A 15759-nucleotide genomic window follows, 5' to 3' on the forward strand; every position below is an offset into this window, starting at 1 on the left:
GATGGCACCTGACAACAACAACAACAACATGCAAGAGGAAAAGTAGAAGAGTGTGCACTGAAAAGGTTAGGAAAAAAATCTGTGTCCAAGAGATGAGTTCAGTTTAAACGGGGTTGAAGGAATGGAGGGAATTGTGCTTCCAAAGGCGTGAGGGTGGTATTTACAAGAAGAGTAAGAAAAACAATTATGCCAGAGTTGAGTGACAGGAAAGGGTGCCACTAGGAAGGAAAGTCATGTGATTTAACAATAGCTAGGGTAGGGGGTCCTGGTTTCTCTTAATAATAAAAAGCTAACTTCATCCTCGTGGCAGTCCATCTGTACTCAAGTGGGAGAGAAAGGTAGGAGCACAAAGTCCCTAGTTCCTAGCCCAAGGTACCATGCTGCTTAGGCTGGCTCTATCCATGGAGGGTGGAGCTATGAGGCCAGCAGGGCCTTGTTATTGGAGAGAATGTACAATTGCTGTTGTACATCTGTGTCAGCCCAAGGCAGAATGTGTTTTGGGGTCAATTCTAGGCAGAAAACCTGAGAAGTTGGTAATGGATGAATGAGCAAAAAATTCCCCCTTCTGAAGCCTGGAGACAGCATGAAGCTCCTGAGGGAAAAAATATCGGTAACTTCACACTCAGAGATTTCATTCTAAACATTTAGAACTTGCCACACACATCAATCATATTTTCATTTTTTAAAGGTTGAAATCTATGGATATACGGATCCAAATCAAACCAAATCCACTGTCCTTGAATTGATTCGGATTCACAGCAACCATACAGAACAGGGTAGAAATGTTCCCATTGGGTTTCCAAGACGACAAATCTTTACAGGAGCAGACAACCTCATCTTTATCCCATGGAGTGACTGACAGGTTTGAACTGCCAACCTTGTGGTTAGTTACTGTTGTTAAGTGCCATCAAGTTGGTTACAACTCACAGTGACTCTGTATAGGATTTCTGAGGAGCAGCTGGTGGATTTGAACCACTGACCTTGTAGCCAATGCCTAACTCACAATGCCACCAGGGCTCCTTGGACATGCTGATAGGGACACATAATCTCTGTTTTCATATGAAAAGTCTGATATGTAGAGATTTTTAAATGCTTCATAGATTATATGGAGTATGTTTTAGAAGAATCCTCAAATATAGGCACTAATTCCTACATAATACAATGTTTCCTGCATCTTGTCTCTCCATCTTTTTTCATTAGGCAGGTAGTTAAAAGCATGGACTCTGGAGTCAGACTTGTTGTTGTTATGTGCCATGAAGTCGGTTCCAGCTCATAGCGACCCTGCACAGGGTTTCCGAGGCTGTTAATCTTTACAGGAGCAGAATGCCTCATCTTTCTCCCACGGAGCAGCTGGTAGTTTCGAACTGCTGACCTTGTAGTTCACAGCCCGATTCGTAACCACTACGCTACCAGAGCTCCTGGGTTTAAATCCTGTCTAGACCATTCACCTCTTTGTGCCTCAGTTTCCTCATCTGTAAATGCAGTGCCTGTGTCAACTAGTCATGTCTAGTCCAGTTGCTATCAGTCTGATTTACCTATATGATAGGATTATTATTAGGTTTAAAATAGAAATGTGCAGAATAGGGCTTTACAAATAGTGAGTATTATTTGTGCTTAGAGGTGATGAAGGGAGAAAGATAAAGGCATGATTATATGTTTAAGTACTACATCTTTGAAACCATATCATTAAATATTCTAAAAATATTCTGAAAGTCTGAAAATTCTCTAACTGAACACATTGTGCTATTTTATTTATTTCCAAACTGTTTGAAGAGTCAGAGATGGAAATAAGAGCTCATATAATAGCATTCACTGTAAAGTCAAAGCTTCATAATAGCTAGAAAATAAATGGTTAAAATTGTACAGATCTCAAAAATGGAAAACATGGTGACAAAACCATCTAGATTTTCCTGGAATCCATGGCTTCATGGAATTGGGGTTACCCACTCAGCCCATCTGCTCTTAGGGGTCCTTTATGCATCCTTAAGGAATTGCTTCCCTGGAATTATTTTTACGTCCAATAATAGCTTAGTAAGCAGCTTAGTAGAGACATTTGGCCTGAGCCATTGAATTCTTTCAGAAAATTACCTGCCTGTTGCCAGCTTCGAGAAGAAGGAACTCCAGGTCTGACCAGAGGCTGTTTTAGGATTATGACATGTTCTTGGTACATGTTTCTGTAATTTGCCCTGTGCTTTGATGCTAATTTATCTCCTGAGTATTAACATAACAATGACCTATGTAACCCACTTTCACTGTCCCCTCTTTCAAGCACCTCCCTGACATGTTCAGGTGATACTGTCGTATCTGCACACAATAAAGATATTGTTACACACATTGTGGTGATTCTTGACAATGGTTTGGTTTTTTTTCCTCCAAATCTTTCACTTTCATGGATTGAATTTTGAACCCCAAAATATGTGTCAATGTGGCTGGACCACAGTTCTCAGTGGTTTGGCAGTTATGTAATGATCTCTCATGATGTGATCTGATGTGAAGCACCAATAACACGATTAAGGGTGAGATGCAACACACTTATTCCCATCACAACCCTGATCCAATGTAAGGGGAGTTTCCCAGGGGTGTGGCCTGCAACACCTTTTCTCTTATAAGAGAAAAAAGGAGAGAGAAGGGAGCAAAGATCAGAGGAACCTACTACCGAGAAAGTAGAGTCAGGAGTAGAGCTGGTCCTTTGGACCTAGGGTCCCTGTACTAAGAATCTCCTAGAACCAAGACACATCAAGATTTCCAAGGAATGCTCCCCTACAGATACTGAAAGAAGGCAAGGACCTTCCTCCTAAACCAACAGAGAAAAAGAGAAAGGCTTCCCCTAGAACTGGTGCCTGAAATTTGTACTTCCAGCCCACTAAACTGTGAGAGAATAAATTCCAATTTGCTAAAATGGTACTTTGTTATAGCAGCATTAGATAACCAAGCAGCTGTTAACTTTGAGCGAAAACAATAAGAGAGATCAACTTTTTTTTCAAATTAGTAGTTAATGACTGCTTACACTCCAGAAAAGCTGACACAATATAATTCATTGATCAGTTCCATTATCTAATATGAGACAAACTGCCTTCAAAAAGGGATATGTCTAGTCCATTATAAATCAATAAGGCAAAGCAAAAACCAGCCAATTTCTTTAGGCCTTACAATAAGGAAAAATTCTGTCTCAGTACAATCTCTCTTGCCAAAAAATTAGAGACAAATTTGAAAGGTTACCATTTAAAAATAAATCATTAAGAGACTTTCAAGAGGAGTAACATATTTTCAAATTGAATTTCTGCCTCTGAGCAGATGAATTTATGTTATATAATATTTTTAGAGCTTTTAATTAGCCTTAGCAGGTGCTATTTTAAAATAAATTTAATTAATATTTTCTATTCTAACAATTCAATCATGTGCAATGTACTCTATTGAGGAGAAGCAGGAAAAGAATCCCCAATAGTTTAAAGGTGTGATTTACTATTTCTTCAAAATGAACAGCAAAATGGGGTGACTTTGGGTCTTGTACTGGGCTTAACTGAACCCCAGGACACTGACCAACAGAACCTACAGTCTAGCTGTTTGTAACTATTGTCAGATTTTGCCAAGTTTTAACTAGGCTAATGGAGCCCTTGGGTAGCACTGTGGGATAATGCAATGGATTGCAAGGTCAGTTTCAACCACAAGTTCAGCAGTTCAAACTCACCAGCAGCTCCTTGGAAACTATATACAGGACCACTATGAGTGGGAACCAACTAGACAGCATTTAACATCAACAGTGGACTCTGTGGGCTCAGCTTGTGTGTAGGGTATAACATGTGGGGAGCTTGGGCCCCTTTGTCTTTTGTGTTAGACTCTCAGAGGTAACCACACAATCACACAGCAGGATAGAGACAGCTTGAAGACTTGCTTTGTTCACAGCATCAGAAGAGGAGCTTTAGTAAAAACTTTGCTTTAAGATAAAAAATCTGAGACAGGACCTCCCTCCTTCAGCAGCTGGAAAGCTCCCTTGTTTTTACTCTTTTGTTGGCCTTTTCTTTTCTTTCACTCCCGCTCCCCACTGTGAATACTTTCGGGAGGGAATTATGATCCTTTAGGCTGTTATACAAAATTAACCTCTCAGAAAGTTCTCCCAAACATGTAAAAATGGTATACATTTTTGTTGGTGGTGATGCTTCATTTTTATCCTTAGAATCTAAAATTGCTGAACTGTGCATCATTTTGGGGAGAAGTTTAAATAATCATTTAATTATATATTTGGAAGCATAGGGTAATTTTGTTGTTGTTGTTGTTTTTTAAGGAGCTAGAGAGGGAAAATAATGTAAAGGAGAAAGAAAAAAATCACCAAGATTAATGAAAATAAAAAGACATTAAATGTACTAGAATGAAACAGCAGCAGCCTCAGTTCACATGTGTGGTTTATATGTGCACCTTAGGTTGGATGATGTCATTCAATTACAAAAGCCACATAAAATAAAAACCTGATGTAACTTATTAAATCAATAAGGAAGCATATATCTTCTCCTTATTCCAGAGGGCACTGGCAGTACAATGTATTCACGAGACTTTGTAGGACCATTAATTTTGGACAACTAATCAAGGAGTCCTGGTATGGCACTGCAGGATAATGCCCTGGCCCACAAGGTCACTTTGAGCTGCAAGGTTGGCAGTTCAAACCCACCAGTCACTCCTTGGAAATCCTATACAGGGTCTCTATGAGTATGAACCAACTCAATGACATTTTAACAACAACCACCACCACCACTAAGGAGTAATCCCACTGATTATTTTGCTGACCAGTTCTGTTTAATTAAAATGGTCAAATCTGTGCGAATGTGGCTTTAGGTTTATAACATATCTTTTATGGAAACAGTCATGTGTACATAAACTGCCACAGCTATCTAACTGGTACCTATGTACAAAATTGAGGGTAAATACTGAGGATGAATGTAAGGATTAGTAATCCAAACCACTGTGCCAATTCAGCATACAGGCTGATTCCGGACTATGCCTATATGCCAAACAGTCAGCACTCTGGGGAAGTTGCCTATGTTTATTTTCAGAGCCCCTTCTTTTTTCCATGTGATTCATCTGACTGTCAACTCAATCCTGCATATAATTATCCTGGAATTAAGGTGTCAGTAGATGATGGTTTAGAATGCTTCCAGCAGTTTTCATCATAAAGGAGAACAACTGACAAGAAAAAATCCTCCCCACTGTTTATAAGAGAGAAAGTCAACAAATTAGAGATTTAAAAAAGAAAGTCTGTTGTGCACCTGCTTGGTGCCTGGCTAGGAGCATGGAAGGCAACTTGGGTGTTACTGAGAAGTACTTCGCCCTCTGGGACTTGCAACTTAGGTGTGAATGAAAACACATTGGTGAAGACACTTGAAAGAAATATAAATCAAATCGTACAAACCGTAAGTGGCAAAGGAGTAGTGACGAATGGAGGGTTCCCACAGCTGATGCCTACTGGGACCAGATCAAAATAGAGATCAACTGATCATCAGCCCAGAAATGGGGGTGGGGGAAGCAAACCCATAATTCAAACAACATTCCATGGAGACCAGAGAAAGAATACAGAGAACTCCAGGGAGCGAAGCAATTGTCTATTGCATTAATATGAAACTTTCAATATGATTCCTTTCTTTTCTTTTTCAGTAGGATTGTTTTAACTACCTTGACAAACTAAACTTACATGGGCATTTGAACATGGAGGAAAAGAAATAAGAGCCTTTGGGGTTAAAACTTCAATATGAACTGTATTAAATAAAGAAGATTCTTTTATGAAAGGCTCCTAAAGTTGTCTTACATTTCTTAAATCAATCTGTAGCACATAATCAGTAAAACCATATCATTTAAACAGAAAAATCATAACTTAGAAACTCACCCTTATGCAGCTGTAACCTATTATAGGCTGTAACTTAACACATGAGTTTCAAAAGTTGTTAAAATTGAGTTCAGGTTAGCAAATGCATGTGAAAGCTGGACAATGAATACAGAAGACTGAAGAAGAATTGGTGCCTTTGAGTTACGGTGTTGGCAAAGTGTACTGAATATATCATGGACTACCAGAAGAAGTGCAGCCAGAGTGCTCCTTGGAGGCCAGGATGGCCAGACTTTGTCTCTCAAACTTCAGACATATTGTCAGGAGGGATCATTCACTGGAGAAGGATATCATGTTTGATATGGTGGAGGGTCATATAAAAAGTGGAAGACCACCAGCAAGAAGGATTGGCAAAATGACAGGATCAATGTGGTCAAGCATGGCAACAATCGTGAGGTTGGCCCAGGCCCGGGCACTGTTTTGTTCTGTTGCGCATAGGGTCGCTATGAGTCGGTACCAACTCGATGGCACCTAACAACAACAACAACAACAACCAGAAGAGGAATGGTGTTGCATTTATCATCAAAAAGAATAAATCAAGATCAGTCATGAGGTACAATGCTGCCTGTGATAGGATAATATCCATGTGACTACAGGGAGACCAGTTATTACCACTATTATTCAAATTTATGCATCAACCACTAAGGCAAGTGAGGATGAAATAGAAGAATTCTACCAACTTCTTCAATCTGAAATTGATCAAACATGCAATCAAGATGTATTGATCATTATTGTGATTGGAATGCAAAGGTTGGGAGCAAAGAGGAAGGATCAGTAGTTGGAAAATACAGCTTTGGTGATAGAAATGATGCTGGAGATCGCAGAAAATAATTCTGCAAAACCAATGATTTGTTCTTTGAAAATACCTTCTTTAGACAGCATAAGAGGCAGTTATACACATGGACCTCACTAAATGGTATACACAGAAATAAAACTGACCACATCTGTGGAAAGAGATAGTACAAAAGCTCCATATCATCAGCCAAAATAAGGACAGGGGCAGACTGTGGAACAGACCATCAATTACTCATATGCAAATTCAAACTGAAGCTGAAGACAATGAAAACAAGTCCACGAGAGCCAAAATATGACCTTGACTGTATCCCACCTAAATTTAGAGATCATCTGAAGAACAGATTTGATACATTAAACACTAAAGACCGAAGGCCAGAAGAGTTGTGGGATAATATCAAAAACATCATACAAGAAGAAAGCAAAAAGTTATTAAAGAAGGAAAAGATCAAAATGGATGTCAGAAGAGACACTGAAACTTGCTCTCCAGTGTTGTTGTTGTTGTTAAGTGCCATCGAGTCGGTTCCGACCCATAGCGACCCTGTACAGGGTTTCCGAGATGATAAAACAAATGGGAGAAATGAGGAGGTAAAAGAGCTGAACAGAAAATTTCAAAGGTCAGCTCGAGAGACAAAGTCAAATAATACAACAAAATGTTAAAAGATCTAAAGTCAGAAAATCAAAAAGGAAGAACACACTCAGCATTTCTCAAACTGGGGGAACTAAAGAAAAAAAATTCAAGTCTCGACTTTTGTTATTGAAGGATTCTCTGGGCAAATTATTGAATGATGCAGAAAACATCAAAAGAAGATGGAAGGAATACACAGAGTCACTGTACCAAAAGGAAATGGTTGATGTTCAATCATTTCAAGAGGTAGCATATGATCAAGAGCCAATGATACTGAAGGAAGAAGTCCACGGTGTATTGAAGGAATTGGCAAAGAACAAGAAACCAGGAATTGATGGAATAAAAATTGAAATCTTTCAAGAGAATGAGGCATCACTGGAGGCACTCACTCATCTATGCCAAGAAATTTAGAAGCCAACTATCTGGCCAACTGATTGGAAGAAATCTGTGTTTGTGCCCATTCCAAATGGAATGCAGAAATCATCAGACAGTATCTTTGATATCCCATACGAGTATAATTTTACTAAAAGTAATAATGAAACACCTGCAAGCATATATTGACAGAGAACTTCCAGAGGTTGAAGTTGAATTTAGAAGAGGCCGTGGAATGAGGGATATCATTGTTGATGTCTGATGGATCTTGGCTGAAAGCAGAGAATATCAGAAATATGTTTATGTGTGCTTTATTGACTAAGGAAAGGCTTTCAACTGTGTTGATCATGACAAGCTATGGACAATATTGCAAAGTATGAGTATTCCTGAACAGTTTATTGTGCTCATGAGGAATCTGTATATGGACCAAGAGGTAGTTGTTCGAACAGAACATGGAACACTGAATGGTTTAAAATTAAGAAAGTTATGAGACAGAGGTGTATTCTTTCACCATACTTATTCAATCTATATGCTGAGCAAATAATTCAAAAAGCAGGGTTATATGAAGAAAAATGTGGCATCAGGATTGGAGGAAGACTCATTAACAACCTGAGATATGCAGATGATACAACCTTGCTTGCTGAAAGTAAAGAGGACTTAAAATACTTACTGATGAAGAACAAAGAGCACAGATGTATGGATTATATCTCAATGTAAAGAAAACAAAAATTCTCACCGCGGGACCAATAAACAACATTCTTATCAATGGAGGAAAGATTGAAGTTGACAAGGACTTCATTTTTCTTGGATCAACCATTAATACTCATGGAAGCAGCAGTCAAGAAATCAAATGACATGTTGCATTAGGCAAATCTGCTGCACAAGATCTTTTTAAAGTGTTGAAAAGAAAAGATGTCAACTTGAGGACTAAGGAGCATCTGACCCAAGCCATGGTATTTTCAATAACCTCATATGCATGTGAAAGCTGGACAGTGAATAAGGAAGACCATAGAAGAATTGATGCTTTTGAGTTATGGTGTTAGAGGAGAATATCGAAAGTACCATGGGTTGCCAAAAGAACCAACAGATCTGTTTTGGAAGAAGTGCAGCCAGAGTGCTCCTTGAAGGCCAGGATGGCCACACTTCGTTCTCATAGTTCGGACATATTGTTAGGAGGGACCAGTCACTGGAGAAGGACATCATGTTTGGTAAAGTGGAGTGTCAGAGAAATAGAGGAAGACCCCAAGTGAGATGGATTGTCAAAGTGGGCTCAAGCATGGCAACAATTGTGAGGTTGGCCCAGGACTGGACAGTGTTTTGTTCTGTTGTGCATAGGGTCGCTATGAATTGGTACCGACTGGATGGCACCTAACAACAAACCAGAAGGACAAATTTGTCTTGGAATCAGGACAGCCATAATGCTCCTTAGAAGGCAGGAAATGCAAGACTTTGTCTTACACACTTTCGATATATTTTCAGGACAGACCAGTCCCTGGAGAAAGACATCACGCTTGGTAAAGTATGTTTTTGTTGTTGCTAAGTGCTGTCAAGTCGATTCTGACCCACAGCAACCCTGTATAGGGTTTCCGAGAAACAGTTGATGAGCTTGAACTGCCAAACTTGTGGTTCAAACAGACTTTGCAGCTCAGTGCATTAACCCACAGAGCCACACCAGGACTCCTGGTAAAGTATAGGGTCAGTAAAAGACAGGAAGACCCTCAATGAGGTGGATTGATACATTGGCTACAACATTGGACTCAAACATAGCAACAATTGTGGGTGTCTCAGAGAACTGGGCAGTGCTCTGTTCCATTGTGCATGTGGTTTGTTATGAGTTGAGGCCTGCTTGATGACACCTAACAACAACATCTACATAAGTGAGGTGAGACAGCAGATCATGAAGAAATGCCAGATCTTATTATAAGATGGATCTCTACCATATTGTGTTTTTATGTATTAAATCCTATGTACCTACAAGAAATAAACCTATTAGGATAGATTTGGTCATTAGGAGATCAAAACTCACCTTTTTTTTTCTATTTGAAAAGTTTTCCTTTGGGCTGAAATATTAAGTATTTAAACTGTCAAATGAATATTTATTGAAGGAAAAGAGAACAGCTTTTATATGTCACTGATGGAGGATATGAAATCTGAATTTTTCTTAGTATAAATAAAAATAGTCTCATCTTATAATAAATCAAGCAAAATTAGCATTTGAATAGTCTTCAGAAAGGACATCCCACAATCTATATGCTAAAATTATCAGAGTTCAAATTATTGTAATTAAGATATAATCAGTACTTTAGAATAAGCTAGTGAACATTAGGGCGTATTTTTTTAGCCACATTCTTTCAGGCCCACTTTATGCATACGCTGCAGTACGCGTAGGGGCTCACAGCACAAGCACTTTTATCTTTCATCCTATTCCATTCCTTTCTTTAAAAGGCAAAATTATAAATGTATCTTCAGATGTATACACTTCAAATATCTATACTCAAAAGCATGGAATAGAGAAAAAAACATTTTGCTTTCACTTTGCATATGGCAAGTTTCATTATTATTAAGATGTTTTTAATAGCTCTAGAGTCTGGCTCAATTTTACTAAAGGGTAAAAATGTACTTGTCTTTGAAGTCAAGTATTCACTTATCTGATATAAATAAAACCTTTCATGCAGAAAAATGTTTTCCCAAATGGAAGAGTTAATGTACCTCAAATATGTGAAATATTTACTTCCAACTGTGCAATGTTTAGTAAAAGTTCTATTTCATTTTTTTCATTATAAAATTTGATGAAAAATATTAGTGAAATCTAACATAACACTATAAAGGTCAATACTAGGTATCAATGCATTCTCCTGGCTACAATGACAAATAAATTAACTTTTAAACAATTTGCTTTGATTTTGGCCTTCAGTCAGTGAAATAGTTTCTCCCCTCTGGCATGTTTGTCAGTTCTCAAATCCTGCATTTTGCCTAAATTGGTGAATAGATTATTGTTGGAAAACAGCTTTTAGTTGTTATTAAGTGTTGTCAGGTTGATTCATAGCAACCCTGTATAGGATTTCTGAAGAGTGGCTGATGAGTTTGAACCGCCAACCTTGTGTGTGGTTCAAGTGACCTTTTGGTACAGTACTTATCCTACAGTACCACACCAGGATGCCTGGAAAACAACAGCAGTCATTCCTAATTTAGATATCAGTAAGTATCCTCCAACAGATGCCAGTATAAATTCTATCCCAATGTAACACAAGACCGTAAACTTACAGAACTAATCTTGGATCACCAGTAACTCCAATGGTTCCCTATAGCCTGCACTTCAGTAGGACCCTTCCTGATCTGATTCTTGTCTCCTCAGCCTGTTCTCCACCTCGCCCAATGTGTCATTCTCATATTGTCCAATCTGCCGTTGGACAAATTTGCCCTCTTCTCAAAAATGCCCTCCCCCTCTGCACTCTGCTAATCACTCTCTGCCAGATGTGAATGTTCAGGGGACTCCATCCATACTCACTAAAGAGTTTAGTTCTCTTCCCTTTCCATTTTCCCAGCAGATAGAGCTTTTACATGAAATGTTAACGGAGCACTTTTGAGAGGCCAGATCTTGATGGCCAAAGTGAGAAGTTGGAAGACAGCATCTGAATCCTGGTTCTATCATTTACTAGCTATGTAATTTGGAAACATCACTTTTACGTCCACAAGCCTCCATTTCCTCACCTGTAAACAATAAACTAGCTTGCTCTGAAGAACAGATGCTACTAGTATGAGAAATTCTCAAGATGGTCCATGTTCAGGAACAAAGGGTGCACGAGATTGCTAGACCAGGAGTAGTTGTTGATTCACACCAACCCTAACATGTGCAGGATGAATGGGGGAGGGGCAATACAGTCATTAAGGCCATGGGAGCCATCCGGGCTAGATTTTGAACCCCATACTCACTGTGGGAGGCAAGAGAGGGAAATAAAACTCTTTGCAAGCTGGCCATGTGGCGCGTCTGCCTGTATTTACTGGGTTGGGTACCCAATTTCGCAAAATTGAATAAAGAAAACCTCACTCTCACTAAAATGAGTACAGATTGGATTTCTTGAGCGTTTGTCAATAAGTGCTTGTGATAACTCATTGGTGACCTTATAACCAAGAGGAACCGAGGCAGTGTCCGAGGTATCGACAACGTTTCTCACAATAGTACAGTGCCTACCACATAATGAGGACTCAACATCCTCATAATGTGTATGGCTTTGAAGCAGATGAAGAAAGAGCATAAAGGAGACAGACAAGCCTATTATGCTTTTGTAATTTGAGTTGGGAGCAGTGGTTGTTCAATGGTAGAATCCGTGCTTTCTGCCAGGAAGACTAGGATTCAGTTCTTTTCTGAGCACTTCGTGCTCAGTCAATACCTGTCTGCCAGTGGAGATTTGAGGATTGCTATAATGCTCAACAGGTTTCAACAGAGCTTCCAGACAAAGGCGGACTATAAAGACCTGGTGATCTACTTCCTAAAATCAGCCAACAAAAATCCTATAGATCACAACAGTTCAATCTGCAACTCATCATAGGGATGGATCAGGACTAGGCATCATTTTGCCCCATTGTGCATGGAGTTATCATGAACCAGGGGCAATTTGACAGCTGCTACCAACATCAGTTGGAGGAGTTAGCACCCAGATGAAGAGTTGAAAGTGCAGCCATCTTAAAATTATGTGCGGTTTCTTTTGAGAAGGCACAGTAGAAACTGTCAAACAGTGGCAAACAGAGTTAAGCTCACACACTCTTTCAAAAGAACTGACAGCGGCCGCTTTCTGGATCACTCACAATCCTTGGTTGTGATGCATGAGTTGAAAAGAAACTGGGTATTACTCAGAGCTGACAATGGAAGGTAACACAGAGATATGCAATAATTTCACTGGAATGGGACCCTGTCTGCGAGAGTAGAGGCTCCCTTGTTACTCAAATGGCTGCAGTGAGGAGACCTTCCTGTAGGAGAGAACAGCCAAGTGTCAGTTTAGACGAGCAATCTACAAACTGAGAGCCCACCTTGCTGCAAACCTCTTTCTATTATTTTTCATTTGAAATGTGAAATAGGAAAAAAAATGTGATGGAATTAATTTCCTTCCAGGATTGAAAATAAAAAACAAATCACAACTATTGCCAGATGAACACCTCATCTAAAATGAATGGCAGATTTAATGCATTGCAAAATGCTGTTTGCAGGGCCTCCTTGACTGAGAAATGCATTCGAATTTTATTTCTTTAAATGAATTTAACTATTCCCATGTGCATCTGTCTCAGTCCAAAAAATGCTCTGGGTGCTTTTCCTACCCACTTGAAAAGAAAATTCAGTTTACTATTGCTTATTTTAAAACAAATCAAAAGACAACTGAAGCAACAAATTAATGGAATGATCATTTCCTCTCTTTGCATTATGTGTGTCCAAAGAGTGAGAAGAGAAGAAAAATATCTTTGCATTTTTTAAAAAGAAATTTAGATAACGGTCTAAAAGTGTTCTTTATAAGCTTTGCTTCTTTGTTCAACTATGCTGGGGATTTTGAACCCCTGGATCGGCTTTCCATCTTTTCAGGAAAGCAAGGTAGCAATTTCCTTCAAGGAATTGGCAATGAAGTGCTCAAGTGCTTAGTCCTTCAGGCAGGAAGACTGGACTGGGGGAGGGGGAGGAGCCAGTCCCAGCTGCGCAGAACTGGGATTCAAGGCTAGCCGAGGCTTTTTATAGGCTACCAACAGGAATGTGGAGGCAGCAGCGTTATGGGTGTGCCAGAGAAAAGGGACCCGCGTGCCAAACTCCAGCACGTGCACCCTAGGTTGCCAAGGCATGGCACAGCCCCCAGACATACTTTTGATGCCCAGCCCTAAAAAGTAAGCAACCTCTTTCCCAATTATTCAGTGAGGAGAGTGAGAGGGTTAGATGTTTCCGCATTATGAAACTACCAGTACAGAAGAAACCTGCCATTTGGTTTACATCCATTTAGTTATTTTTTAGATTAGAGAAAGCCAGAGCGCGAGCATCAGCAGTTTAATATTCACACCTCTTAAGCCATACCAGAGTGACAACCGGGTTCAAGGGAGGCAGCCCATGGGTGTTTTTCATATGAATGAGTTCCTGAAAAGGACTGGGTGATGGAACAGAATGCAGGTTTTCTTTGAACTTTTCTAGTCTATTCTCTCTTCTAAATTGTAAACGAATTGGTAGAATTTAGTCCAACTTTAAAGATTTCCCCTCTATCCTCTCCTCTGCTTCCACTTCTCACTCACGAATTCAGGGCTATTGTAATGCAGGAGAGAGACATTCTTTCCTGCCCTCTACACTTAAAGAAACATACCAAGCCTGAGTGGTCTCCGCTAGACTGCGGGAGGGAGTGCTTTTTATTAGTTCTAGCAAAGAGAAAGGAAAAAAAAAAAAAAAGCAGATTACTTGCAATTTAATTTCTAAGAGGAAAAAATTGTAGAATAAAATGGTCAACCATTCTTCTTTCCGTCGCACATATGAGAAGTATCAACTAAAAGGGCATCTGGAAAGTAACATTATTCAGCAATCAGAAAGCAAAAACCCAAACCAATAATGTTTTGGTGGAGACAAAAATTTACATACCTATAATCACAAAAGAGGAAAGCTGTTGCCTAAAAAAAAGAAGAAAGAAAACCACATACAAAAAAAATCTTTCATATGCATTTTACCTTTTGGGCAGTTCCATAGCAAAATTCTCTTTCAGAAGCCCTTTGTAATATGAAACCCACTGTAGATAAGATACAATGTGAAGATAGTCTGTTCTGCAGCAGCAGGAAATCAAATTGGTTCCAGAAAGGAAGTTACATGACAAATGGTTTAATAGCATTGCTAGAATTGGAAAGCTTGATTGAATTTTTTTTTTTTCACAATCATTTAAAAAAAATTATAATAACTTTGCATAGCAGGGTGGATTTTTTGGGAGTGTTGCAGAGATGGGACACATTTCACTTTATTGACCTTTTAAACTAAAGTGTTATAATTTATTATCAAAATTCAAGAGCTCAGCAGTAATTAATTTTTGGCATCTTGCTTACAACAAAAATGCTCAGACACAGCACTTGGTTTAATATCACTAATATGTTTTTGTGGAGGATTAAACAAGTTAATAAATTTAGGTATATTTTACTATCATTTCCAAGTGATCTTCAGTATTAATAATAGTACCAACCAGACTTGCTTTTTTAGAAAGCATCTGGAAATGCTTCTTAAGTCTTAGATGAGTTTTAGATTTTAGGAAAGACTGATATGGTTACTAAGACACATCATTGACAAAAATAACCCAACAACTAATGCCTGTAGGTGAGATGAAATCCTTCTTTTGACTTTAGTAACGAACAAGTTAAATATCACTTAGACCACAGCATATGACTAAAGAGATTTAAAGGAAATCATGCTTAAATAGGATGTGACTGGACGTTTAGGGCTATTTTCTAAAAGTAAAAAAAAAAAACCCAAAAAACCCAACAACTTTTTTTCCTTCAGTACTTACAGTCTTTGAAGACCAGTGCAGGGTCTCTGTGAGGCAAAACTTGGGCGATGATGTGTCTCAGGGATTCCAAGGTTCTGTCCATCTTGGGTCTGCCGTTGCGAGCTTCCTGCACAATGTCCTCATGCCTAAATTCTTGCAGTCCTGGACTGAGTTTGTGCAGCTCATTGATGCACTGGATTACCAAAGAATCCCTTTTAACATCTGCCAATCAGACATTTCCCAGAATCTAAAGACCCCTCAGGGGGCCCTCCTCCCAGGCTCACTTATCTTTGTTGTATGCTGAGCTAATTAGCTTTAAAGGCTGGCTGACAGGCGGGTTCCCATTGCTTCCTTCTGTTAAACACACCCACCTACAGGCTGGCTGGGGAAACGAGCTAATCATGGGAACAGTGTTTCTCTCCAACCAGATTTTGCTAGAATGGTGTACAGCTTTCTGACTTGATTATTTCTTTAGATTCTCTATTTTACTGTGTTACCCCCAGGAATATGGATCAAGATATTTCTCCCAGAAGTATATTTCTCCCAGAAATATCCCCAGGATATTTCTCAAGGAAATTTTCTAAATAACAAAGGGAGAAAGCTCTTGGAACTTC

General features: G+C 39.1%; 1 protein-coding gene across 1 annotated transcript in view; it reads right to left on the bottom strand.

The window, feature by feature from the left end:
• LIX1 (Lix1 homolog (chicken)) overlaps positions 1-15469 on the bottom strand; it is a 66673-nt gene extending 51204 nt beyond the window's left edge. Inside the window, exon 1 of the mRNA XM_006867890.1 lies at positions 15167-15469. Within this exon, the coding sequence (XP_006867952.1) occupies positions 15167-15248 (82 nt within the window). The 5' untranslated portion in view covers positions 15249-15469. The remainder of the gene's footprint in view (positions 1-15166) is intronic.
• Positions 15470-15759: the final 290 nt, after the last annotated feature.

This window comes from Chrysochloris asiatica, unplaced genomic scaffold, assembly GCF_000296735.1.
Source record: "Chrysochloris asiatica unplaced genomic scaffold, ChrAsi1.0 scaffold00111, whole genome shotgun sequence".
Classification (NCBI taxonomy): domain Eukaryota; kingdom Metazoa; phylum Chordata; class Mammalia; order Afrosoricida; family Chrysochloridae; genus Chrysochloris; species Chrysochloris asiatica.